Genomic DNA, 26198 nt, shown 5'->3' on the forward strand with positions numbered 1-26198 from the left:
ATACCATCCCAATCCTGGGTCCACACTGCTAGACATACTACCCCCTTGCCCATTGGACCAGACCATTCTATCCCTGGATCCACACCCTTGCATGTTCTCCTGGACAGCCCCCTTTGGCCAAGACCTTGAGGTGCCTGAACCTTGTCCTGTGAACTTTGGATTTATTTTCTGTCTTGCTATGCCTGGTATTTGCAAACCCTGTTTTACTCTGATTTTTCATGCTCTCACACTGCCATGACCCCCTGCCCTGGGTACTTACTGACTTTTCTTTGGTTGATCAGCGATGAAGATGATGCCCTGTACGGGAAGGTTTGCTGGGACCAGTGGCGGGCAGAGAGTCTAGCTGATCTGCTGAGCAGCCTGCAGGAGAGCAGCATCGCTGGAGATTTCTTCATCGATTGTCTGAAGGTAGGAGGGGCGCTGCTGCCCGGATGGTCCCAAATGTTAGAAATGGAGGTTGGAGTTAGCTGGCTGCTCCTGACACAAAGAATGGTGCCACAGATCAGGAGGGTGATATATTACCTGGCTGACCCCTGCCCTATTTGCTCCAATGCACAATTGCATCATATAGAATCAACTATAAACATACAACAGTACAGGCCATTCAGCCTACAATGTTGTACTGACCCTTTAACCCATTCTGTGGTCAATCTAATCCTTCTCATGTGCCTATCTAAAAGTTTCTTCATGTCCCTAATGTATCTGCCTCTACCATCACCCTTGGCGGCATGTTCCAAACACCCACCACTCTGCATTTTTAAAAAAATGAAACAACCTACCTCTGACATCCACCCTTCCCGCTATATTTTCCTTTATCACCTTAATATTATGCCCCTCATATTATCCATTTACACCCTGGGAAAAAGCCTCTGGCTGTCTACTCAATCTATGTCTCTTATCATCTATACTCCTCTATCAAGACAAATAAAGGTCTTGGTGGGGGGGGTTTGAAGTAGAGACAGCAATGCTTGTTGCAGAGCAGAATCCAGCCCCATGCCTTCTCCACAAGCTCAGTTAGACCCATGTGAGCAATCAACATGCTGACTTGTAACTTGGATCAGTACGTGGAACTACGATGTTGTGGCTGTTACTGAAACTTGGCTGGAGGAAGGGCAGGTTTGGCTGTTGCAGGTACCGGTGTTCAGGTGTTTTAAAAGGAATAGGATGGGAGGTAGAAAAGTGGGGGGAGTAGCATTACTGGTCAGGGATAGTATTATGGCTATAGAAAGGGAGGATGCTGCAGAGGGAGTGTCCACTGAGTGGGTGCGGGTGGAAGTCAGAAATAGGAAGGGATCAATCACTATGCTGGGAGTAGTCTATAGGCCCCCAAATATCCTTCAGGACATCGAGGAGCAGATAAGCAGGCAGATTTTAGAATGGTGCAGGAAAGACAGGTTTGTAGTTATGGGTGATTTCAACTTCCTTCATATTGACTGGCACTTCCTGACTGCAAGGGGGATAGATGGAGCTGAATTTGTCAGGAATGTTCAAGAAGGATTCCTGACACAGTATGTGGACCGGCCGACGAGAGGAGAGGCCATACTGGATCTAGTTCTGGGTAATAAACCTGGTCAGCTTAAGAAAGGACTTAGGAGAGCTCAAAGGGGGCATGAGAAGGCCTTGGCATGTAGGATTAAGGTGAACCCCAAGGCGTTCTATGCGTATGTGAAGAACAGAAGGATGACAAGAATGAAAGTGGGGCTGCTAAAGGATAAAGGCAACATGTGCCTGCAGGCGGAGGAGGTTGGGGAGGTCCTAAATGAATACTTTGCTTCAGTATTCACAAGTGGAAAGGAACTTGATTGGGGTGAGGTTGAAATAGAACAAGCCTGTGTGCTGGACAATGTTGAGATTAAGGAAGAAGAAGTGTTGGATTTTCTTTAAAATATCAAGATTGTTAAGTCCCCAGGGCCGGATGTGATATACCTCAGGTTGCTGTGGGAAGTGAGAGAAGAGATCACTGGAGCAGTAGCTAGGATTGGAGAATGACAAATGTAGTTCCCTTTTTTAAAAAAGGTAATGAGGAGAATCCTGAGAGCTATAGACTGGTGAGTCTTACGTCGGTGGTCTGCAAACTATTGGAAAGGATTCTTAAAGATAGGATCTACAAGCATTTGGAGAAGTACAGTCTACTCAAGGATAGTCAACATGGCTTTGTGAAAGGAAGGTCATGCCTCACAAGCATAATTGAGTTTTTTGAAGAGGTAACAAAAGAAATTGATGAGGGTAGGGAAGTAGATGTCATCTACATGGATTCTAGCAAGGCATTTGACAAGGTCCCCCACAAGAGACTCATCCAGAAAGTCATGAGGCATGGGATCAGTGGAACCTTGGCTGTTTGGATAAAAAATTGGCTTATAGGAAGAAAGCAGAGGGTAGTAGTGGAAGGAAAGTATTCTGCCTGGAGGTTGGTGACTAGTGGAGTGACACGAGGGTCTGTCCTGGGACCCCTGCTCTTTGTGATTTTTATAAATGTCCTGGATGAAGAGGCGGAAGGATGGGTGAGTAAGTTTGCGGATGAGAGGAAGATTGGAGGAGTTATGGATGGAGCTGTAGGTTGTCGAAGGTTACAAGAGGATATAGATAGGATGCAGAGTTGGGCAGAAAAGTGGCAGATGGAGTTCAATCTGGATAAGTGTGAGGTGATGCATTTTGGAAGGACAAACCAGAAGGCTGAGTACAGGGTTAATGGTCAGTTAAGAGTGTGGATGAACAAAAAGAAAGAATCTCCTGTATTAAAACATTTGATTGACTTATGGAATAAGATAAATGTTGACGATGAGACAAAGAAATCCTTATTAGCAAAGAGATCTTTAATTCAAAATAGACTTATTCCTTTTACAATGGATAATCAACTTTTATATAATTGGTTTCAAAAAGGGATTAGATATATAGGAGATTGTTTTGAAGGAGGTATATTAATGTCATTTGATCAATTAAAGAATAAATATAAAGTATCAAACAACACTCTTTTTTGTTACTTCCAACTAAGGGCTTATTTAAGAGAAAAATTAGGTCAAACAATGTTATTGCCGAAATCTAATGAAATAGAAACTTTAATTCAAAAAGGAAAGATTAAAAAATGTATCTCTTGTATGTATAACTTGATTCAAAAACAGGCAATTAAACAAGGAGTCCATAAGTCAAGACAAAAATGGGAAAGTGACTTGAATATTAAAATTGAAGAAACAAATTGGTCAAGACTATGTCTTGATAGTATGACAAATACAATAAATGTCCGGTTAAGATTAGTGCAATATAATTTTTTACATCAATTATATATTACACCACAAAAAATAAATAAATTAAACCCAAATTTATCCGATCAGTGTTTCCGATGTAACCAAGAAATTGGTACTTTTTTACATTCTACTTGGTCTTGTTCTAAAATTCAACCTTTTTGGACAAATTTAAGAGTTTTATTGGAACAAATTATTGGAACACAACTTCCACATAATCCAATATTATTTTTACTAGGCGATATTGAAGGGATAAAGCCGAAACCCAAATTGAATAAATATCAGAAAGAATTTATAAAAATTGCACTGGCAGTAGCCAAAAAGGCTATTGCAGTTACTTGGAAATCGGATACATACTTAAGTATAGATCGTTGGAAGAAAGAAATTTATGGCTGTATTCCACTTGAAAAAATTACTTATAATTTAAGAGATAAATATGAAACATTTTTGAAAATTTGGCGCCCCTATTTACAAAAGACAGGATTAAATATATAGGTGCTCCGAAGATGAAATAATTGGTTATTTGGGGAAAGAAATAAATATATATACTAAAGTTATTACGAACTCCATGGAGCATGTGGGGATCTTCCAATATCCAGGCACTCTTTCTTTCTTTTTTTTTCTTTCTTTCTTTCTTCTTTTTTTTCTATAGGGATGTTAGGGGGGAGGAGTTAAGGGGAGGGGGGATGGGTAATATATATATTTTTTTCATATACTTTTATTTCTGTAATTACTTGAAAACGCAATAAAAAAAAGTTTTTTTAAAAAAAGAGTGTGGATGAACAGAGGGACCTTGGAGTTCAAATCCATACATCCCTCAAGGTCGCTGCACAGGTTATAGGATAGTTAAGAAGACCTGTGGGATGCTAGGCTTCATTAATAGAGGGATTGAGTTCAAGAGTAGAGAGGTCATGTTGCAACTCTACAAATCTCTGGTAAGACCACACTTAGAGTATTGTGTTTAGTTCTGGTCATCTCATTATAGGAAGGATGTGGAAGCTATGGAGAGGGTGCAGAGGAGATTTACCAGGATGTTCCCCAGATTGGAAAACAAGTCTTATGAGGCAAGGTTAGCAGAGCTGGGACTTTTCTCTTTGGAGCGTAGAAGGATGAGAGGGGACTTGATGGAGGTCTACAAGATTATGAGAGGCATAGATAGGGTGGATAGCCAGTACCTGTTTCCCAGGGCACAAATAGCAAACACCAGAAGGCATATGTACAAAGTTAAGGGAGGGAAGTTTAGGGGAGACATCAGGGGTAAGATTTTTACACAGAGGGTTGACTTGCCAGAGATGGTGGAGGCTAAAACATTAGGAGTATTTAAGAGCCTCTTGGACAGGCACATGGATGAAAGAAAACTAGAGGGTTACAGGGTAGTGTGGATTTAGTACTTTTTTTTAAAGGAATCAATGGGTCAGCACAACATCGAGGGCCGATGGGCCTGTACTGTGTTGTAGTATTCTAGTGTCTTGTGTCTAGTGTCTTTGGAATGTGGGAGGAAACTAGAACACCCAGGTCACAGGGAGAACATGCAAACTCTTTACAGACAGCAGTGGTTTTGAACCCATGTTGCTGGCACTGAGTGCTATAATACCATGCCACCCTTCAAACTGCAGGATCTAGTCCGAGTGTCACCTGCATCCAGGAGAGAGCCTGGGTGTACAGCTTAGGGAAGGTGTTGCTGCTGATGTGATGTTGGGTGCGACGGGTAAGTGATGTGGGTTCACTGAATGTTTGTGTTCACTCTCCAGGGCCTGGTGAATGCAGCAGGAGAGGCTGATGGCAGGTTGGTACCAGGCCACACTAGTGACTCATGTGATCTGAAGTGTCAGCAGCAGCTTCTGATCACGGTGCAGCTTGTCGCTGTTATGTGCGAGAGAATCGGCCACTCAGTCCTTCACAACACTGTGCAGGTGAGCACTAGGATGTCTGTCTTTGCCTCCAAAACCCCACAGCCTGGCCCCTCCATGCAGTAACCTTGACCCGTGAAGTGAGTGACGGGATAGGGTGGATGAGGTAGTGATGCACCTCTCCAGGATTGATGGATGTCATTACCCCCATTGGGGAGTGCACAGCTCAGAAGCAGCTGGAAGCTGTAAATAGGTATCGCCTCATGCACAGACCAGAGCTCAGCCTAACCTTTGATCCCATTATGGCTTTTGAGCAGATTTGATTTAAAGATGAGTTCCTAGTTTAGACAATTGTTTACTAATTATGGCTCTACTTCAGTACTATAATTCCAAGTAAATTACAGATGCTGAGAGTCAACACTTCCCTCTGCAGCCCTGACCAACAGACTGCAATCAGTAAGGATAGGCAGCAACCCCTTTGCCGTGGATATTCTTACAAACATTGGTGCTCCACAAGGCTGTGTCATCAGCACCCTCAACTCCCTGTACACTCATTATAACATCACCACAGTGGGCTGTACCTCAAATAATGATGAGTTGGAGTACAGGAAGGAGATAAAGAGCTTAAGTGACATGCTGTCCTGACAACAACCTTTCCCTCATTGAATTGAATTGAATTGACTTTATTACAGGTGTCCCCCGTTTTTCAAATGCTCGCTTTACGACACCTCGCTGTTACGAAAGACCTACATTTGTTACCTGTTTTCGCTAACAGAAGGTGTTTTCACTGTTACAAAAAAAGGCAGCATGCCCCGAGAGCCAGGCTCTTCCCCCGGAACTGCATTCTAGCTGGCATTGCTTAAACACTTGCCTGTGAACATCTGTGCTTTATGTCAATTTATTTTGTACATCCATTAGCAAGTTGAGTTCTAAGGTATCGGAAAAACCTAAAAGTGCATGTAAGGGTGTTACACTTAGCGTAAAACTAGGCATAATTAAGCATTTCAATCGTCGTGAACGAAGTAAGGACATAGTGAGTTTGGTAAGGGTTTGTGGAAGTTGATGAAGATGATGTTGAAGAGGTTTTGGCATCCCGTGACCAAGAACGTGACAGATGAAGAGCTGATGAAGAGGAAAGGATGACAATTGAAACCGAACGCACTAGTGAACGGCCCAAAAGTGAAGTCGTACAGGAACTGAACGTGAAGCAATTGTGTGAGATTTTCGTTGCGATTGACAATGCTGCAATGATTGCAGAAAAGTATGACTTTAATTTTGAAAGGGTACGTAGGTTTAGGGCATATTTGCAGGATGGTTTGAACTGTATGATAGAAAAATGCACGAGGCTAAGCAGTCAAGCATATTGTTGTTTTTCAAGCCTTCCACATCAGCCACAGCAGACAACAAACCTCGACCTTCGACATTGAGGCAGGCAGACTGATGGAAACAGATGACGATGAGATGACACCCCAGTCTCCTCTACCTCCCACCACCCCAACCTCCGACAACTCAGCCTAACACACCATCATCAGTGTGCTCACTGTCTTCCCAATTACCTGGCAGTCCTCAGGTTACGTACGAGTTCCGTTCCTGAGTCCGTCTTTAAGTCGTATTTGTACATAAGTCGGAACAAGTACATCTGGTATTATTTAGCGTCAGTTAGTCAAACGGTTGTCTTGGTATATAGTATATATTTTACCTTTCTATGCATATAAAACACTTAAGAAACATATGTATTCTAATAATTAAACCACTGCGTTGCTTAGTAATAATTGTGGCTTACATCGGGGCAGGGCCTTTCACATGCTCCATTATTCTCACTTTATCCTTTAAAATTGTTCCAATCGTTGACGGACTGTAGCCTAACGATTTTCCAATGACCGATGGCGTTTCACCTCTTTCCAAACACTTTATTATTTCCACTTTATTTTCAATCGCGATTGCTTCCCGTCAATGGAACAGAAACTCTGCGGGCGGCGGGTCCCGAGCTCCGCCAGCTCCCAAGGTCCACTGGGTAGATAGGCTAAATGGGACAAATGGGGGCTGTGCTGGGTTTGGGTATTTGATCCTCCACAATATTCCGCGTGGGAATTTAAACTGGAGGTGACAGTGTTTTCTTTTACGAGGTTGAGTTGCAAGCTTGACATCAACCCGGTATGGATGGTATGGGAGTCACTGAATCGACATCAACCCGACACGGGAGCAGACTCTCTTTGGATCAAACTCGGGAACCTCTGTTCTCCAGCTGATCTCACTGCGCCACCAGCCGACCAGAACGGGGGGGGGGGGGGGGGGGGGGGGAGGGGGGCGGGTTCAGGGTGAATCTTACTAAGAAAAATTTAAGCCAAATACGAAGTTAAACACTCAACACAGTGTCAACGGCAATGACTTTAAATGGCGGACAGCGTCACAATCCGACTTAAAATGGCGGACAGCGTTCTCCTTCCTCGGTTCGTAAGTACGAGTTGTTTGTAAGTCAGACATTCGTAACTCGGGGAATACCTGTATATACATTATTTCTACTTTATATAGGCTGTGTATTTTTATGTGTTATTTGGTATGATTTGTCAGCTTCATAGCTTAAAGGTTACTGGAAAGAGTGCTTCTGCCGAAAGCGCTTGTGCTAAGAGCACTTGCGTGAGGTTTTCACTACGGTGGACAGATTCCTACTTTATATAGGCTGTGTATTTATTAGATCATTCCTGCTTTTACTGTATGTTACTGTCATTTTAGGTTTTATGTGTTATTTGGCATGATTTGGTAGGTTATTTTTTGGGTCTGCAAACGCTCACAGATTTTTCCCATATAAATAAATGGTAATTGCTTCTTCACTTTACAACATTCCGGCTTACGAACCGTTTCATAGGAATGCTCTACCTTCGAATAGCAGGGGGAAACTGTACTTACATCCTTCATATACATGAGGAATAAAAATCTTCACATTATGTCCCCATCTAAATGTGCAATGTGCAATTTATAGTCATTTGTAATAAATAGTATGTACAAACAGGATAGTCAATATAACATAATGATGCACCATCAATAACTCTCGGAGACGTGAGTTAAGGAAGGCTTTTATTGGCTGGAAGGAAGCACATCAGCAGCAAGCGACCACCACACAACATCCTGGAGACTGAGGCAGGAGCAGTGCCTCCAATCGCCTTTATACAGGGGTCTGTGGGAGGAGCCACAGGAGCAGTCAGTGGGGGGGGGGGGGGGGCATGTCCAGACAAGTATATGTAGTTCACCACACATAGAAATACAGTTGTGTCAGCATGAATTAAGCAGTCTGATGGCCTGGTGGAAGGAGCTGTCCTGGACCCTGTTGGTCTTGGCTTTTATGCTGTGGTACCGTTTCCCAGATGGTAGCAGCTGGAACAGTTTGTGGTTGGGGTGTCACAGGTCCCCAATGATCCTTCGGGCCCTTTTTACACACTTTTCTTTGTAGATGTCCCGAATAGTGGAAAGTTCAGAATCAGAATCAGGTTTATTATCATCAGCGTGGGACGTGAAATTTGTTAACTTAGCAGCAGCAGTTCAATGCCATACATAATCTAGCAGAGAGAGAAATAATAATAATAATAATAATAATAAATAAAATAAAACATAATACTAAATAAACAAGTAAGTCAATTACATATATTGAATAGATTTTTTAAAATGTGCAAAAACAGAAATACTGTATATTAAAAAAGTTAGGTAGTGTCCAAAACTTCAATGTCCATTTAGTTCACATCTACACATGCACTGGGCTGTCCGCACCACTCTAATCAGAGTCCTGTGATTGAGGGAAGTACAGTTCCCATACCAGGCAGTGATGCATCCAGTCAGGATACTCTCAATTGTGCCTCTATAGAAAGTTCTTAGGATTTGGGGGCCCACACCAAACTTCTTCAACCATCTGAGGTGAAAGAGGCGCTGTTGTGCTTTTTTTTCACCACACAGCTGGTGTGTACAGACCATGTGAGATCCTCGGTGAAGTTTATGCCAAGGAACTTAAAGCTGTTCACCTGTCAACCCCAGATCCATTGATGTCAATAGGGGCTAGCCTTTCTCCATTCCTCCTGTAATCCACAACCATTTCCTTTGTTTTTGTGATATTGAGGGAGAGGTTGTTTCCTTGACACCACTGTGTCAGGGTGATGACTTCTTCTCTGTAGAGCTTTGACCAGCAACCAATCCAGACATTGGAAGTTTGAGGGGAGTGGATTTTACTCAGATCCACCTGCTGAGAAAATAAGGGAACAGCCAGGTTGCGACAATGTTTATAGAGCTTTGAACAGTGACCAATCAGCGCTTGGGATTGATTAGTAAGAGAACATTAAAGGTAGTCAGTCAGTAGTTGCGCAATTGCTTTGAAGCTGTCCATGTCCGTTGGAACCCACGTTGATGGTGCTGGAGTCCAGAGTTTCAAAAACCCCTGGGTCGCTGGGGCAGCCGAGATCGACAGCCGGGGCGAATCCATGTCTGTTGGAACCCACGTTGATGGTGCTGGAGTCCGGAGTTTCAAAAACTCCTGGGTCGCTGGGGCAGCCGAGATCGACAGCTGGGGCAAATCCATGTTCACCTTATATACCGGCTGGGTAGCCTCCAACCTGATGGCATGAACATTGACTTCTCTAACTTCTCTAATTGACTTCTAAGTTCTGCATCCACAAAGTCTTGTCCCCTTGGATCCCATGCCTTCTTACTTTCTCCATAAGCCTTGCATGGGTACCTTATCAAATGCCTTGTTGAAATCCATATACACTACAACTACTGCTCTACCTTCGTCAATGTGTTTAGTCACTTCCTCAAAAAATTCAATCAGGCTCTTAAGGCACGACCTGCCTTTGACAAAGCCATGCTGACTATTCCTTATCATATTATGCCTCTCCAAATGTTCATAAATCCTGCCTCTCAGGATCTTCTCCATCAACTTACCAACTACTGAAGTAAGACTCACTGGTTTATAATTTCCTGGACTATCTCTACTCCCTTTCTTGAATAAGGGAACAACATCTGCAACCCTCCAATACTCCAGAACCTCTCCCATCCCCATTGATGATGCAAAGATCATTGCCAGAGGCTCAGCAATCTCCTCCCTCGCTTCCCACAGTAGCCTGGGGTATATCTTGTCCGGTCCCGGTGACTTATCTAACTTGATGCTTTCCAAAGGCACCAGCACATCCTCTTTCTTAATGTCTATATGCTCAAGCTTTTCAGTCCGCTGTCTGCCACATTTTTTCCATACATTTTCTTGAGAACATCTGTTCCCAATTTATGCTTCCAAGTTCTTGCCAGATAGCCTCATATTTCCCCTTTCTCCAATTAAGCGCTTTCCTAACTTGTCTGTTCCTATCCCTTTCCAATGCTATGGTCAAGGAGATAGAATTGTGATCACACAGTATGAATGTAGGACGAAACTAGAGCACAATGTAGTCACAGGAAATATGTGCAGTTGATGCTTCTGTGACTGCTCCACCCTCCAGAGCCCAATCCTGACGTTTGACGCTGTCTGTGTGGAGTTTCCATGTTCTCCCTTTGAAAGTGTGGTTTTCCCCAGGTGCTCTGGTTTCCTCCCACATCACAGCAGTGAGGTTGATGCATTAATTGGCTGCTGTAAATGACCCCCCCCCCCCCGCCGCGGGTAGGATCTGGGAGTAGTTGATTGGGAGTATGGGGTGGCTAGGTAACATAAACACTAATGAGGAGTGGGATTGCTCTGTGAGCCAGCATAGACTCAAAATAACCTCCTTGCATTGGGTCCTGGTCCAAAATATTGACTTTATTTACCTTCATAGATGCTGGCCTACTGAATTCCTGCAATATTTGTGTGTGTTGCTCAAGATTTCCAGAATCTGTAGAATCTCTTTTGATTGTGTTCTTCTGTTGGGTGTACTCAGCCCTGACTTCCCCCCAGGTGCTCTGGTTTCCTCCCACATCACAGCAGTGAGGTTGGTGCGTTAATTGGCTGCTGTAAATTACCCCCCCACCCCCCACCATGGCTAGGATCTGCTAGGATAGTGATTACTAGCTCCAAAATGCTCTCGCACTGAGAGACCTGACACCTGACCAGGTTCATTTCCCAATACCAGATCAAGTACAGCCTCTCCTCTTGTAGGCTTATCTACATACTGTGTGAGGAAACCTTCCTGAACATACTCAATGAACTCCACCCCATCTAAACCCTTTGCTCTAGGGAGATGCCAATCATTATTGGGGAAATTAAAATCTCCCATCACAACAACCTTTTTATTACTGCACTGTTCAAGAACCTGTCTCCCTATCTACTCCTTGATGTTTCTGTTACTATTGGATGGTCTATAAAAACAGTCAGTAGGGTTATTGACCCCTTCCTGTTTCTAACTTCCACCCACCGAGACTCAGTAGACAACCCCTCCGTGATCTCCTTTTCTGCAGCCATGACGCTATCTTTGATCAGCAGGGCCACACCCCCACCTCTTTTTTCTCCCTCCCTGTCCTTTCTGAAACAACTAAAGTCTGGTGCTCTAAGTAGCCATTCCTGCCCCTGAGCCATCCAAGTCTCTGTAATGGCCACAACATCGTAGCTCCAAGTGCGGATCCACACTCTAAGCTCATCCACTTTGTTCATGATACTCTTTGCACTAAAATAGACACATTTCAAACCATCGGTCTGAGCGCGTCCCTTCCCTATCACCTGCCAATCCTCCCTCTCACACAGCCTACAAGCTTTTTCTATTTATGAGCCAACCTCTTCTTCCTCTGTCTCTTTAGTTCAGTTCCCACCCGCTGGCAATTCTAGTTTAAACTCTCCCCAATAGCCTTAGCAAACCTCCTTGCCAGGATATTGGTCCCTCTCGGATTTAAGTGCAACCCACCCTTTATACAGGTCACGCCTGCCCCAAAAGAGGTCCCAATAATCCAGAAATTTGAATCACTGCCCCCTGCCCCAATCCCTCAGCCACGCATTTATTCTCCACCTCACAGTATTCCTATACTCACTGTTGCATGGCATAGGCAGTAATCCCAAGATAACTACCTTTGAGGTCCTGCTTCTCAGCTTCTTTCCTAACTCCCTGTAGTCTGTTTTCAGGACCTCCTCCCTTTTCCTACCTATGTTGTTGGTACCATTATGTACCACGACCTCCCCACTTCATGATGTCGTGAATGCAATCAGAAACATCCTAGATATTGGCACATGGGAGGCAAACTACCATCTGTGTTTCTTTGCTGCATCCACAGAATTGCTTGTCTGCCCCCCTAACTATAGAGTCCGCTGTCACTGCTGCCATCCTCATCCTTTCCCTGCCTTTCTGAGCCACAAGGCCAGACTCTGCCAGAGGCGTGACCACTGTTGCTTCCCCCAGGTAGGTCGCCCCCACCCAACAGTACTCAAACAGGAGTTCTTATTGTTAAAGGGGACAGCCACAGGGATACTCTCTAGTTTCTGACTCTTACCCTTCCCTCTCCTGACTGTTACCCACTTGTCTCCTGAGGCCCCGGTGTAACTACTTGCCTATAGCTCCTATCTATCACCTCCTCACTTTCCCTGACCAGACGAAGGTCATCGAGCTGCATCTCCAGTTCCCTAACTCAGTCCCTAAGGAGCTGCAGCTCGACGCACCTGGCGCAGATGTGGCCATCCGGGAGGCTGGGAGTCTCCTGGACATCCCACATTTGACACACAGTACAGAACACTGGCCTCACAGACATACTTCCTATACCTATTCCTCACAAGTAACTTAACTTGCCTTGACCCGTTATTGCCGAAGCCCCATTGAGCCAAAGCCCTCCTACATTGACTCTCTCTACTTCAATGCTTGCTCCTCCTACGCCTGCTCTATAAAGCTGTCTTCTTTGTAAGTTCTACCCGCCTATCTAACATGCTGACATCCACACACCTGAGCAGTCATACCTCGATCAAACTGCTGAAGAAAAAACTCTCTCCTTTTAAATTCTTCCCGCTGGTCTAACTCGCTGACGTCCACGCACCTGCGCAGTCACGCCTCAGTCAAATATTATCAGCAAACATTATCGACAGGAAGTCCTAGTCCCTCCATATAGATACCACAGTCAAGAAAGCTCACCTATGCCTCTACTTCCTCATGAGGCAAAAGAAGTCTGGAATGTTCACATCGACCCTTACCAATTTTATTGATTCATCATGGAGGGAATCCTATCGGGATGCATCACAGCTTGGTATGACAACTGCTCAGCACGAGACCACAAGAAACTGCAAATAGTTAAACATAGAAGCATAGAAAACCTACAGCACAATACAGGCCCTTTGGCCCACAAAATTGTGTCGAACATGTCCCTACCTTAGAAATTACTAGGCTTACCTATAGCCCTCTATTTTTCTAAAAAAAAAAGGGCCCTATCATATCCGCATCCACCACTGTTGCCGGCAGCCCATTCCACGCACTCACCACTCTGAGTATTAAACTTAGCCCTGATATCTCCTCTGTACCTACTCCCCAACACCTTAAACCTATGTCCTCTTGTGGCAGCCCTGTGAAAAAGCCTCCGACTGTCCACATGATCAATGCCTCTCATCATCTTGTACACCTCTATCAGGTCACCTCTTATCCTCCGTTGCTCCAAGGAGAAAAGGCCGAGTTCACTCAACCTGTTTTCCTTGTAAATCTCCTCTGCACCCTTTCTATGGTTTCCACATCCTTCCTGTAGTAAGGCGACCAGAACTGAGCACAGTACTCCAAGTGGGGTCAGACCAGGGTCCTATGTAGCTGCAAATTTACCTCTCGGCTCCTAAATTCAATTCTACAATTGATGAAGGCCAATACACCATACGCCTTCTTAACCACAGAGTCAAACCGCGCAGCTGCTTTGAGTGTCCTATGGAATCAGACCCCAAGATCCCTCTGATCCTCCACACTGCCAAGAGTCTTACCATTAATACTATATTCTGCCATCATATTTGACCTACCAAAATGAACCACTTCACACTTATCTGTCTTGAACTCCATCTGTCACCTCTCAGCCCAGTTTTGCATCCTATCAATGTCTCGCTGTAACCTCTGACAGCCCTCCACACTATCCACAACACCTCCAACCTTTGTGTCTTCAGCGTAGCACATCATGGAATCTAGCACCCCTCAATGGACTCTCTATACTTCTTGCTGCCTCAGTAAAGCAGCCATCATAATCACAGACATCACCCACATTCTCTCTTCTTCTCTCTCCAGTCAGGCAAAGGATACAAAATGCTGAAACCATGGTCCACCGGGCTCAAGGACCGCCTCTATCCCACTGTTGGTTCCCTATTCTGATAAGATGGACTCTTGACTCTCACAAACTACCTCATTGTCTTTACTTTATTGTCTACCTTTACTGTATTTTCTCTGTAACTTACACTTTATTCTACACTTATTATTTTGTTTTACCTTGTTCTACCTTAATGAACCATTGTAATGAAATGATCTATGTGAACAAATATGGGTGCTGATAAAGGGTTTCGGCCCGAAACGTCAACTGTTTATTCCTCTCCATAGATGCTGTCGGTGTGTCCTGCTGAGTTCCTCTGCCATCTTATGTGTGTTACGTGAACAAGTGTGCAAAGCAAACTTTTTACTTAATAATAATCCAATTCTAATTCTTGGGAATCTCATACAAATTGGTCCACCAATGTAAATAAAAGGTGAATTAATTCCAGTAACAATTGCATTAATCACAGTCATCCTCAGTGTGATCTCAGCAGTTGCACTGTATCTCATTGGAGCTCAACATCCCATAAACCATCAATCTACAGGCCATGCCACAGGGATTTAGGCTATATTATTTTTGTGACTGTTTTTCTGTGTGTGTGTGTGTGTGTGTGTGTGTGTGTGTGTGTGTGTGTGTGTGTGTGTGTGTGTGTGTGTGTGTGTGTGTGTGTGTGTGAGAGAGAGAGAGAGAGAAAATGAGAGAATTTTGGTACTGTGTTTAGCTCCTTGGCCCTAGAGGAATACTGCTTTGTTGCTTTATATTCATGTATGGATGAATGGTGAGCAGCCTATTGGGATTTGCTGGTCATTCGCAGCAGATCTGATTATATATGCAGGTATTGGTCACCGAACAAAGATGTTCCTGTCAGTCACTGAGTGCCTGTCAGACTGCTGATACCATGTTACAGGCTGTTTCCTTTGTATGATGGTGAGACAGGCAACGAGGCAGCAGTGTGGCATGGGTTATGGTGAGGACTAGGCCTCAAGCAGGCTTGCCTGCTGCTGCAATCCAGGTGAGAAGACAGTGGAATCCACGCACGGCTGGGAGCTGGCCTCTCCCATTAGTACTGACCTTCAGTGTTCAACTGGCGGAAGGACAGGCTGGATTGCTGGGAGCTGTTCCATCATTATTCTTGCATAATAATGTGTTTTTCTTCTCTCTCTCTCGCAATTTTGAATGTATATTATGCACCTTGGCCCAGAGGATCACTGTCTCATTCAACTGTGTTCATGTATGGTTTGAATGATATTAAATTTGATTTGATTCTGCTGCACATGCACATCATTGTACAGGAAGCCACTTGTGGTTTAATAATCATGCCTGACTATGGCATGAACCTGTACACTAAAGCAAAAGCATTCTGATGTTGGAAATGAGAGGAGCAGCTGGAAATACTTAGATAGCATCTGTAAAAAAAGAAACATAATGAAAATTTCAAGCTGAGAACTTTTTAGTCTGTTCTTGTAGAAGCAGGCCTGATGAGCCAGGTGGCTGTGGAGGCCAAGTCACTGAGTATGTAACACCCTGAGAAAGGTTTCACCGCTAATGTAATGGTCTTTCTGTAGCAGCAGTGTTTGGGTTATGGCTAAGATAACAGGGGCTTTGGAATGTGCACAACTGTTCCACGAAGGGAGTGTTTTTTCTTGTTGTGTGCCCGAGAACAAGGTGATCTGGGTCTTTTGTTAGGCAGAAGATTGGGAGCTATGTCACTGTCTTTTACACCTGGGTTGGACTTTATACTTTACATGAATGGTTGGGAATCTCTTCCTCAATCAGTGGGGAGTTAGCAAAAGTCAGCATATACCATACCCCCATTTCCTCATCCTCCAAGTCAGTATCCCATTCAGAAGTAGGGGCCAGTCTAATCTCTCCTGCTGTTGGTCCTTCAGTTGCCCTGCATCGCCACGGAGTCCTCTTACTAGGTGTAGGCTCCAAGTCAACCCGCACCTCTTGTTCCAGAGGAAGAAGGTGGTTCCAGTGGAGAATCTTGACAGGCCCATTCCCATCCTCTGGTTTCACCCAGAAAACTGAAAGGTTTGGCATCTGACTCTCCACTACATGGGGTGTGGCCATTTATGCTTCCCAGATAGCCCCGAATTCCTTATGAGGTCTCAGTCTCCCGGCAGGAGTTGGGAAAACCTCACCTTTTGATCATACCTCCTCTTATTTCCTTGATTCTGCTTGACAGCCGTGACCCCAGCTAATTCATAAGCCTTTTTCAGCTCCCTTCCCATATCAGACGCATATTTCAGATAAATCTTCAGTGGTAGGTCTTTCTTGCCAGTCCTAAAACAAAGGTCGATGGGCAACCTCACCTCATGCCCAAACATCAGATAATATGGCGAGTATCTGGTAGCTTCATTAGTAGTGGACCAGATGTCCAATATGTTGACTTCACTTGTTCTTGCTGATTTCCAAGGTTCAGAGCACGTGTAGCAAGGTCTGATTAAACCTCTCTGGCTGGGGATCACCCTGCGGATGATAAGGAGTAGTCCTTAACTTCTCGACTCCAAGCATGCTCAGTAACTCCTGTATGAGCCTACTCTCAAAATCCTGTCCCTGGTCACTACGTATCTGCCTGGGGAGGCCATAATAAATGAAATACTTCTCCCATAACACTTTGGCCACCATGGACACCCTCTGATCCTTGGTAGGGAAAGCCTGTGCATATCCAGTGTAGTGATCCTTGATGACCAAGACATTCACCATGTTGCTGGCATCTGGCTCTATTGACAGAAAATCCATACACACCAGGTAATGGGGCCCAGGTGGGACAATGGAGCTGCCCTCATAGGCAGTGTCTTACTCCATGTGCATCGAATGCATGACTTGCAGTATTCTTCAACCTCTGGCTTCATTTGACCCAGTAAAACCAATCTCTGAGCAATCCATAGGTCTTTTCAAGCCCCAAATGTCCTGAATCATCATGAAGTGACTTCAACACAATCCTCCGAAACTTCACAGGCAGAACCAACTGGGAACACTGAGGTCTGTCCGGAGACGATGTGACCCGGTAAAGGATCTGGTTCAACTTCAATCTGGGCCATTCTCAGTAATTGAAGCACCACAGCGTGTTTCATCTTCTCCGCTTAGGCCATGTCTCCCTTTTCAGACAGACAGACATAATTTATTGATCCCGAAGGAAATTGGGTTTCGTTACAGTTGCACCGACCAAGAATAGAGTAGAAATATAGCAAAATAAAACCAAAAATAATGAAATGATAATAAGTAAATTATGCCAAGTGGAAATAATTCCAGGACCAGCCTATTGGCTCAGAGTGTCTGACACTCCGAGGGAGGAGTTGTAAAGTTTGATGGCCACAGGCAGGAATGACTTCCTATGACGCTCAGTGTTGCATCTCGGTGGAATGAGTCTGGCTGAATGTACTCCTGTGACTAACCAGTACATTATGGAGTAACTGCTCCATTTCAGCTGCTGACCAAATGGTACTGATGCCCGGGTCATCTCGCTGAGCAGCTGCCACTTCCCTGCGACTCAATTCCGGTAACTGGTTTGTCTTCAGAGCAGTCAGGTTACAGTAAACTTGTGGAATGACGTCATCAGAATCTCCCAATTGATCTACCACTCGATCCTACCCACGCCTTCCATCTGGTTTCACCGTGATGGCAAACTGGCACATGGCTTTCATCCCTGGGTCAGAAACGCTCTCCCACTCTTCATCCCTGTTCAGTACTTTCTGGTGTCTGCAATCCCTCCTTTCTGGACCATTCATGCAAAGCACAAAGTCCAACCCAGGTGTAAAAGACAGAAACATAGCTCCCCATCTTCCGCCAAACAAAAGACCCAGATCACCACGTTCTCAGGCACACAACAAGAAAAAACACTCCCTTCAATGGTGCACTTTCCAAAGCCCTGTTATCTCTAGCCATAATCGAAACACTGCTGCTAAAGAAAAACCATTACATTAGCAGTGCTTCTACAGAAAGACCATTACATTAGAAGTGAAACCTTTCTCAGGGTGTTACAGGTATACTTAAGGCAAAGGTTGATAGATTCATGATTGGTCAGGGCATGAAGGGATATGGGAATAAGACAGGAGATTGGGACTGAAAAGGAAATGAAGCAGCTATGATGAAATGTCAGGCAGACAAACCAGCCACTGGCCATCCAAAAGGTGCCTCAGAATAGGTGCTACACTTAGGACAGTGTCAGTGAAAACAAACCACGTGCACTCGAGGTTACTAGTTAAAATACACAGACATTACTCAGTTGTATTGAAACTGCAAATGAGTGGCAGTAGCTCACTGAGTTGCATTGGAAGCATCACAGTGAGGAACACTACTGCTGTTCTAATGCTGCACCAGACAAGAGCAGACTTGGTTATTGGAAATTCTGTTTTTATCATTTGGAGAGGAGGGTTGCGACATGTAGTGGGATAACAGCAGAATCAGCAATAACCTCACTGTTAGTCTGTGATGGTGCAGGTCATTGAATTTATCACCGCTACGTTGGAGCGTTCCTGCGTGAGCCTGGTACATCGAGCCGAGGAGACAGTGGAAGCACAGACACTGAGTATGGGCATGGGACTGATAGCAGCAATACTTGGAGGGGCCGTTCAGGTGAGTAAGCAGTCATCAGGTTCTGTATACAGACAGTGTTTTCCATGAATTTTACTGCAGCAAGATTCCCACTTCGTTAATCCACAAGGAGACTTGTGAGATTGTAGATGCTGAAACAACCTGTGGAGAAACTCAGCAGTTGAGCAGCTTCTGTGGGGGAAGAAACTGGCCCAGTGAGTTCCACCAGCAAATTATTTGTTACTACAAATTAACTAACATTAGCAGGCCATTTGGCCAAACTTGCACATGATGCTTGTCCACCTTGATCCTATTTGCCTGTGTTTGGCCTATGTCTCTCAAAATCTTTCCTATCTATGTATCTGCTCAAATTCCATTAATCATTGTAATTGTACCTACTTTGTCCACGTACCACCACCCCCTGTGTGGAAAAACTTGCCCCTCTCACCTTAAGCCTATGCCCTCTAGTTTTACACTCCCACTATCCTGGGAAAAGGACTGTGATTATCTATCTTATCCATGCCCCACATAATTTTTACGAACCTTTCTAAGGTCACCCCTTAGCTTTCCCCGCTGCAGGGAAAACAGTTCCAGCCGATCCAACTCTCTTTAAAATGTGTCCTCCAGTTTAGGTGACATTCCTAGTATCATTGAATCAAAGTACAGCACCAAAATAAGCCCTTTGGCCCATCTAGCCTATGCCAAACCATTTAAACTGGCGACTCCCATCAACCTGAACTAGGACCATAGCCCTGTAAAGTGAAGCTTCGAATATTCTACTCAATCACCATAAGATAAAGTAGCAGAATTAAGCCATTCATCCCACTGAGTCTACTCTGCCACTCTGTCATGGCTGATTTTTTTAAAACCCCCATTGTTCCATTTTCTCCCTGTGATCCTTAATCCCCTTAATAATCAGCGCCTTAACTGATGAAGACAAGCACATCAAATGCCTTCTTTATCACCATCTCTACCTGTGTCACCATGTTCAGGAAGTACTTGTACTGCTGTTCATCAACTCACCCTAGGGCTTGGTCATGCACTGGTCTGTGTTGAATTCCTTTCCCCACTTTCCCAGAACTACCTTTACTGTCCACTCTGCCACCAACTTTGGTGTCATTTGCACACTTACTATGGTTTGCATGACCTTTATCATACTGCCATTTCCTGCAACTGTTCTCTCATGCCCTCCTCACCTTTCCCACCCATGCCATATGTTGCTTGTGGATCCACTTGGTTAGGTTTATTTAGAGATACAGCATGGTAACAGGCCTCTCGACCCAATGAGTCTGCATCGCCCAATCACACGCATGTAACCAATTAACCTACTAACCCTTTGAAATGTGGGATGAAGCTGGAGTACCTGGATGAAACCCACTTGGTCATGGTGAGAATGCACACTCCTTACAAACAGCTGTGAAATTGAACCCTGGTCCCTGGAGTTGTAATAGCTTTACACTAACTGCTATTCTACTATGCATTTTGTACTTGATCACTTGTCTTTCGCTCGCTCATCCCCCACCCTACACTTCCTCCTCTTCTCTGATCACACCTTCTGTCTGTCTGCAGCTGACCTCATCGGACTTTGTTGCAATGAGACCGATGTTGCCTCTCCTCAAGCAGCTTTCAGCATTACATCCTGATCCTGTGATACAAGAGCTGGCATCAGACCTGCGCGTTACCATTGCCACCCATGGAGCATTCTCCAGTGAAACGGTTTCCAAGGCTGCTCACAGTACCATGGGCAGTAAAACTGAGTCAACTCGTGGTACACAAACAGTGGAGGCCAGTGCAGTGACCAAAAGCAGAGACAGGAACTGTGCCTCCAATGACTTCCAGCAGATTCTTGAGGCAGCCTTTGACACTGAAGTGTCTGCACGTGCAGCTGCTCTAAGGACACTCACTCAGATGGTCCGGCAGCACCACTCCGAAGCCCTTAGTAACCAAGGAAAGGTTCTGACGGTGAGTACTCACTTTGCTTTGTTGAAGTTGCAGCAGTTCTTTTTGGATGTTTTGCTCCGCAAGCTGAGGCCTTAATTGAGTCTGATTCTATCAGCTTGGAAATTTTTAACCAACTTCGAACAGGGGTTATCTCTGGACCCTTTGACTGTTTTGATTGTTTACCATTCAGATCACCTGTCCTCCTGTTACTGCCATCAGTAAATCATATTAAACTGCACAATCTCTCACCGTGTCCAACTCATACTGGAGCTTTCCTCCATCCTCTTCGCAGCCCACATGATCTCAGCTTTGCGTTGGATATACGTGGTGTACCTACACCTCAGGGACTGCAGCGGTTCAAGAAGGCAGTTCATCACCACCTTCTTAAGGGCAACTAGGGATGGGCAATAACTGCTGGCTTAGCTGGCGACCACCACATCCCGTAAATAAATGAATAAAAACAAAAAAGAACTCCTTCACTGTGAACATCTTGGGTGCCAGTACTGATCCCTGTGCTAGCTGGTTAATCACTTGCAAACAGACTTGATTAACCAATAGGATTCAGCTGGTATTTGGATATCCTGGCATTTGCATTTGTAAAAAAAAGTTTGCGAAAAGCTTTTTTCCATTATCTTTTTTCAGGACATTGGCATTGCCAACAATTCTGGTGTGTCTTGTCCACTCTTCTCTGCCCTCAATAAGGTGATGGTGAACTGCTTGCTCACCTGCTGGTGAATGTATCCCTGGACCCTAAAAAAGAGGGGTTCCAAGATTCACACCAGTCATGATGAGGTGTCCATTAATTGTGTTGCAAGGGAGAATGTGTTGTTTGAGAGAGGTTGCTGCAGAAAATTGTGTTGATCTCCACAGTTGATTCTGCCTGGTTTGCCAATCTCCAGAGTCTGGCTGTGTCTCGAGTTGTTGATCTCTTGTCTCTTTCCAGGTGTTTCTGGAAAACCTGAGCCATGAAGACTCGTTTGTTTATTTGTCTGCGATCCAAGGTAAGAAGGTTGCTTCAGTTATGTATGATGATATCCACTGTCGACCCCCATGTGCTGTTGACTTTTGATTCTGATCCCTCTGATCAGGTCTTTGAGAGTCCTGGTCACACAAGAGAAAAAGAGTTCAAACCCAGTCTATGAACTACAGAGTATTCCTACTCAGAATCAGATGCTTCAACCCAATGTGTCTCTGCCAGCTGAGATGCCATCTACACTAGTCCCATTTGGCTTTCCTAACTTTTCTTATCCATGGATTTGTTCAAATGTCCTCAGGCATCTCATTCATATACTCAGCACCCTCTGTGTGAAGAAGTTGCTCCTCAGATACCCTCTTCCCTCACTTTTATTCCATTTCCCCAGGAAAGACTGAGCACATTCATCCTCTCTATGCTCCTTGTGATTTTATGTACCTCTGGAAGATCACCTCTAAGTCTCTACATTATGATGAATAAAATCTTAACCTTCCCAACCTCTCCACATAACTCATGCATAGGAATCCTGGCAACATTGTCGTAGATCATCTTTGTGTTCATAATGATGTCTTTCCTATAACAAGGTAATCAAAACTGAAGACAATACTCACAGAAGTGACCTCCTTAGCGCCTTGTACAACTGCAGCATAATGTCGTAACTGATATACCCAGTGCCCTGACTGATAAGGCCAGCATTCCAAAAGTCTCCTTTATTAACCTGCCTACCTAGGATGCCACTTTAAGAACCCATATGCTTGTACTCCAAGGTCCCTCTGTTCTACAACACACCCCAGGCTCAGCTGTTCATTGTGAAAGTCCTACCCAGGTCTGACTTCCCAACATCCAGCACCTCAAATTTATAGTCAGACCAGCATGCAAATATGCTCTTTAGCCCAGCTGGTCCATGCCAATCAAAGTGCCCCTTCTGAGTGAGTTACATATGTCAATGTTTGGGCCTTGTCCTTCTCAACATTTCCTCACTATGTACCTGTTGAACTGTCATATACAAATTGTTATTGTCCCTGCCTCAGCCACTTCCTCTGGCAGTTTGTTCCACATTCATATCACCCTAGTGTAAAAAAAGCAAATTCTTCTCAGCTCCAAAGCAACAAACACAAAATGCTGGAGGAACTCAGCCAGTCAGACAGCTTCTATGGAAATGAATAAACAGTCGAGGTTTCAGGCCATGTCCCTTCTTCAGGACCTTGCTCCTGAACTCCTCTACTTCCTTAAATTTTCTACTTCCTGAGGAGGCTAAAGAAATTTGGCATGTCCCTGTTGACCATTGCCAATTTTTATTGAGGCATAAACATTCTGTCTGAAGGCATAACAGCTTGATACGTAGGTACTAATGACACAAATAGAAAAAGGGAGGAAGTCCTGAAAAGAGATTTCAGGGAGTTGGGTAGGAAGCTGAAAAGCAGGATCTCCAGGGTAGCCAACTCAGGGTTGCTGCCTATGCCACATGCTAACGAGCACAAGAATAGCATGATCAGGCATATTAATGCATGGCTGAGAGACTGCTGTAGGGGGCAGAGCTTCAAGTTCCTGGATCACTGTGGCCTCTTCTGGGGCTCAAACCAACCTGTAAAAAAGGATGAGTTACACCTGCACCCAAAGGGGTCCAATATCCTCGCATAAGAAATAAAATGGACACTCTTGAAATTCAGCTACAGATTGGCAAGCATGATACTGTGGCCATCTCAGAAACTTGGCTAAAGGATGGCTGCCATTGGGAGCTAAATGTCCATGGATATACAGTGTATCAGAAAGAAAGGTTAGTAGGCAGAGGTCAAGGTGTGTCCCTGTGTATAAGAAATAATATTAAATCATTAGAAAGGGATGACATAGGATCAGAAGGTGTAGAGGCTCTATGGGTTGAGTTAAGAAATGGCAAGGGTAAAAGGACCCTAATGGCAGTTGTATACAGGCCTTCAAACAACAGCAGAGATGTGGATTACAAATTACAGCAGGAGATAGAAAAGGGTAATGTCACGATAATCAGGGATTTATCAGGATGCTGGAGCAGGGATCCAATCACAGACCTAGTACTGTGCACACAGTGATATTGAGTAACAAATCCCAAAGTGCAAACAAAGTCAGCATCCAAGTTCAGGCAGAGATCAAAACATCCAGAGAAATCCAAAAACCAGAATCAGGAAACAGAGTCAATATTCAGATAGACAGAGTACAGATACAAATGCTGGAAGAGCTCAGAAAAATTCACTGGCACAATCTGGCAACAAACAGGTGAGAACACAGGACTGAAATACACCGAGCAATAAACAGAGAAGCAGATGATAGGTGGAGCATAATAAGACACAGGTGGCAGCAATACAGGTAATAATGAGAAGCAGATGAGAGACAGAGTACTCAGTAATACAGGGGCCGGAATAGAGCAGGGAAGGAACACATGGCAATACAAAACCACAGACTGACACCGAGGGGGAAACACACAAAAAGACAGAGTTCTAACATGAAAGTGGATTGGGAAAACCAGACCAGTACTGGACCTCAAGAGAGAGAATTTGTAGAATATCTTAAGGGATGGCTTTTTAGAACAGCTTGTTGTTGAGCCCACCAGGGGATCGGCTGTGCTGGATTGGGTGTTGTGCAATGATGTGGAGGTTATAAGAGAGCTTAAGGTTAAGGATCACTTAGGGAACAGTGATCACAATATGATTGAGTTCACTTTGAAATTTGAGAAGGAGAAACTAAATTCCAATGTGTCGGTATTTCAGTGGAATAAAGGAAATTACAGTGGCATGAGAGGGGATCTGGCCAAAGTTGACTGGAAAGGGACATTAGCAGGAAGGACAGCAGAGCAGCAATGGCTGAAGTTTGTGTGAAAAATGAGAGAAGTGCAAGACAGATATATTCCAAATAAGAAGAAATTTTTGAATGGAAGAAGGACACTACCATGACTGACAAGTGAAGTCAGAGCCAAAGTAAAAGCAAAAGAGAGGGCATACAATGAAACCAAAGCTAGTGGGAAGGTAGATGATTGGGAAGCTTTTAAAAACTTGTAGAAGGAAACTAAGAAGGTCATTAGGAAGGAAAAGATGAATTATGGAAGGAAGCTGGCAACTAATACCAGAGAAAATACTAAAAGCTTTTTTAGGTGTAGATAAAGGACCAATAGAAAATGATGCCGGAGGTATTGTAATGAGAAACACAGAGATGGCAGAGGATCTGAATGCATATTTTGTATCAGCCTTCATAGTGGAAGACATCTGCAGTATACCGGACATTCAAGAGTGTCAGGGAAGTGAAGAATGTGCAGTGAAAATTACTACTGAGCAGGTGCTCAGGAAGCTTAATGCTCTGAGGTTGGATAAATCTCCTGGACCTGATGGAATGCATCCTCGGGTTCTGAAGGAAGTAGCTGGAGAGATTGCAGAGGCATTAACAATGATCTTTCAAGAATCGATAGATTCTGGCATTGTACCAGATGACTGCAAAATTCCAAATGTTACTCTGCTATTTAAGAAGGGTGGGAGGCAGCAGAAAGGAAACTGTAGACCTGTTAGCCTGACATTGGTGGTTGGGGAGTTGTTGGAATCGATTGTTATCGATGAGATTACGAAGTACCTGAAGGCACGTGACAAGATAGGCCAAAGCTAGCATGGTTTCCAAATGCCTGACTAACCTACTGCTATTTTTTGAGGAAATTACAAGGAGGGTAGACAAGCAGAAGATGTGGTGTACTTGGATTTTCAGAAGGCCTTTGATAAGGTGCCGCACCTGAGACTGCTTAGCAAGATAGAAGCCCATGGAATTACAGGAAAGTTACAAGCATGGGTGGAGCATTGGCTGATTGGCAGAAAACAGAGAGTGGGAATAATTCACCGTAATGAATTAATCTGTCAACGGTGTGCAGGTTGAACTTGTCACTGTAATGAATTGATCTGTGAATGGTGTGCAGGATGAAATTGTGACTGTAATGAATTGATCTGTTTGAACAGTGTGCAGGTCGAACTTGCAACTGTAATGAATATACGTATTTGAACAGTCTGCAGGATGAACTTGTCATTGTAATGAATTGATCCGTGAACAGTCTGCAGGATGAACTTGTCACTGTAGTGTATTAATCTGTCAACGGTATGCAGGATGAACTTGTGACTGTAATGAATTGACGTGTTTCAACAGTGTGCATGATGAGCTTTTCACTGAGATGAATTGATCTGTGAATAGTGTGCAGGATGAACTTGTGACTGTAATGAATTGATGTGCTTGAACGGTGTGCAGGACGAGCTTTTCACTGTAATGAAATAATCTGTGAACAGTGAGCAGGATTAGCTTGTCATTGTAATGAATTGATGATTTTGAATGGCGTGCAGGACAAACTTGCGACTGTAATGAATTGACGTGTTTGATCGGAGTGCAGGACGAACTTTCCACTGTAACGAAATGATGTGTTGGAACATGTGCAAGACTCACCTATGACTAATGAATTGACGTGTTTGA

At 44.2% G+C, this 26198-nt stretch overlaps 2 protein-coding genes across 4 annotated transcripts in view; one reads left to right on the forward strand and one right to left on the reverse strand.

Moving 5' to 3' along the window:
• The window catches only part of tango6 (transport and golgi organization 6 homolog (Drosophila)), a 180829-nt gene that overhangs the window by 111341 nt on the left and 43290 nt on the right, over positions 1-26198 (forward strand). For 2 of the 3 annotated variants that reach the window (XR_012101957.1, XM_073070541.1), the window contains exons 10-14: positions 282-408; positions 4991-5152; positions 18725-18859; positions 20387-20779; positions 21702-21759. Coding sequence is in view for 2 of the 3 variants with exons in the window: in XM_073070541.1 (XP_072926642.1) it covers positions 282-408; positions 4991-5152; positions 18725-18859; positions 20387-20779; positions 21702-21759 (875 nt within the window). In the remaining variant the exon portion in view is untranslated. The remainder of the gene's footprint in view (positions 1-281; positions 409-4990; positions 5153-18724; positions 18860-20386; positions 20780-21701; positions 21760-26198) is intronic. The other variant, XM_073070542.1, reaches the window with a different exon arrangement.
• chtf8 (CTF8, chromosome transmission fidelity factor 8 homolog (S. cerevisiae)) overlaps positions 8162-26198 on the reverse strand; it is a 159413-nt gene continuing 141376 nt past the window's right edge. Inside the window, exons 3-4 of the mRNA XM_073070545.1 lie at positions 9100-9317; positions 8162-8643 (exon numbers count right to left, since the gene is read on the reverse strand). Of these exons, the coding sequence (XP_072926646.1) occupies positions 8613-8643; positions 9100-9317 (249 nt within the window). The 3' untranslated portion in view covers positions 8162-8612. The remainder of the gene's footprint in view (positions 8644-9099; positions 9318-26198) is intronic.

The sequence above is a fragment of the Hemitrygon akajei genome, chromosome 17, assembly GCF_048418815.1.
Source record: "Hemitrygon akajei chromosome 17, sHemAka1.3, whole genome shotgun sequence".
Taxonomy (NCBI): domain Eukaryota; kingdom Metazoa; phylum Chordata; class Chondrichthyes; order Myliobatiformes; family Dasyatidae; genus Hemitrygon; species Hemitrygon akajei.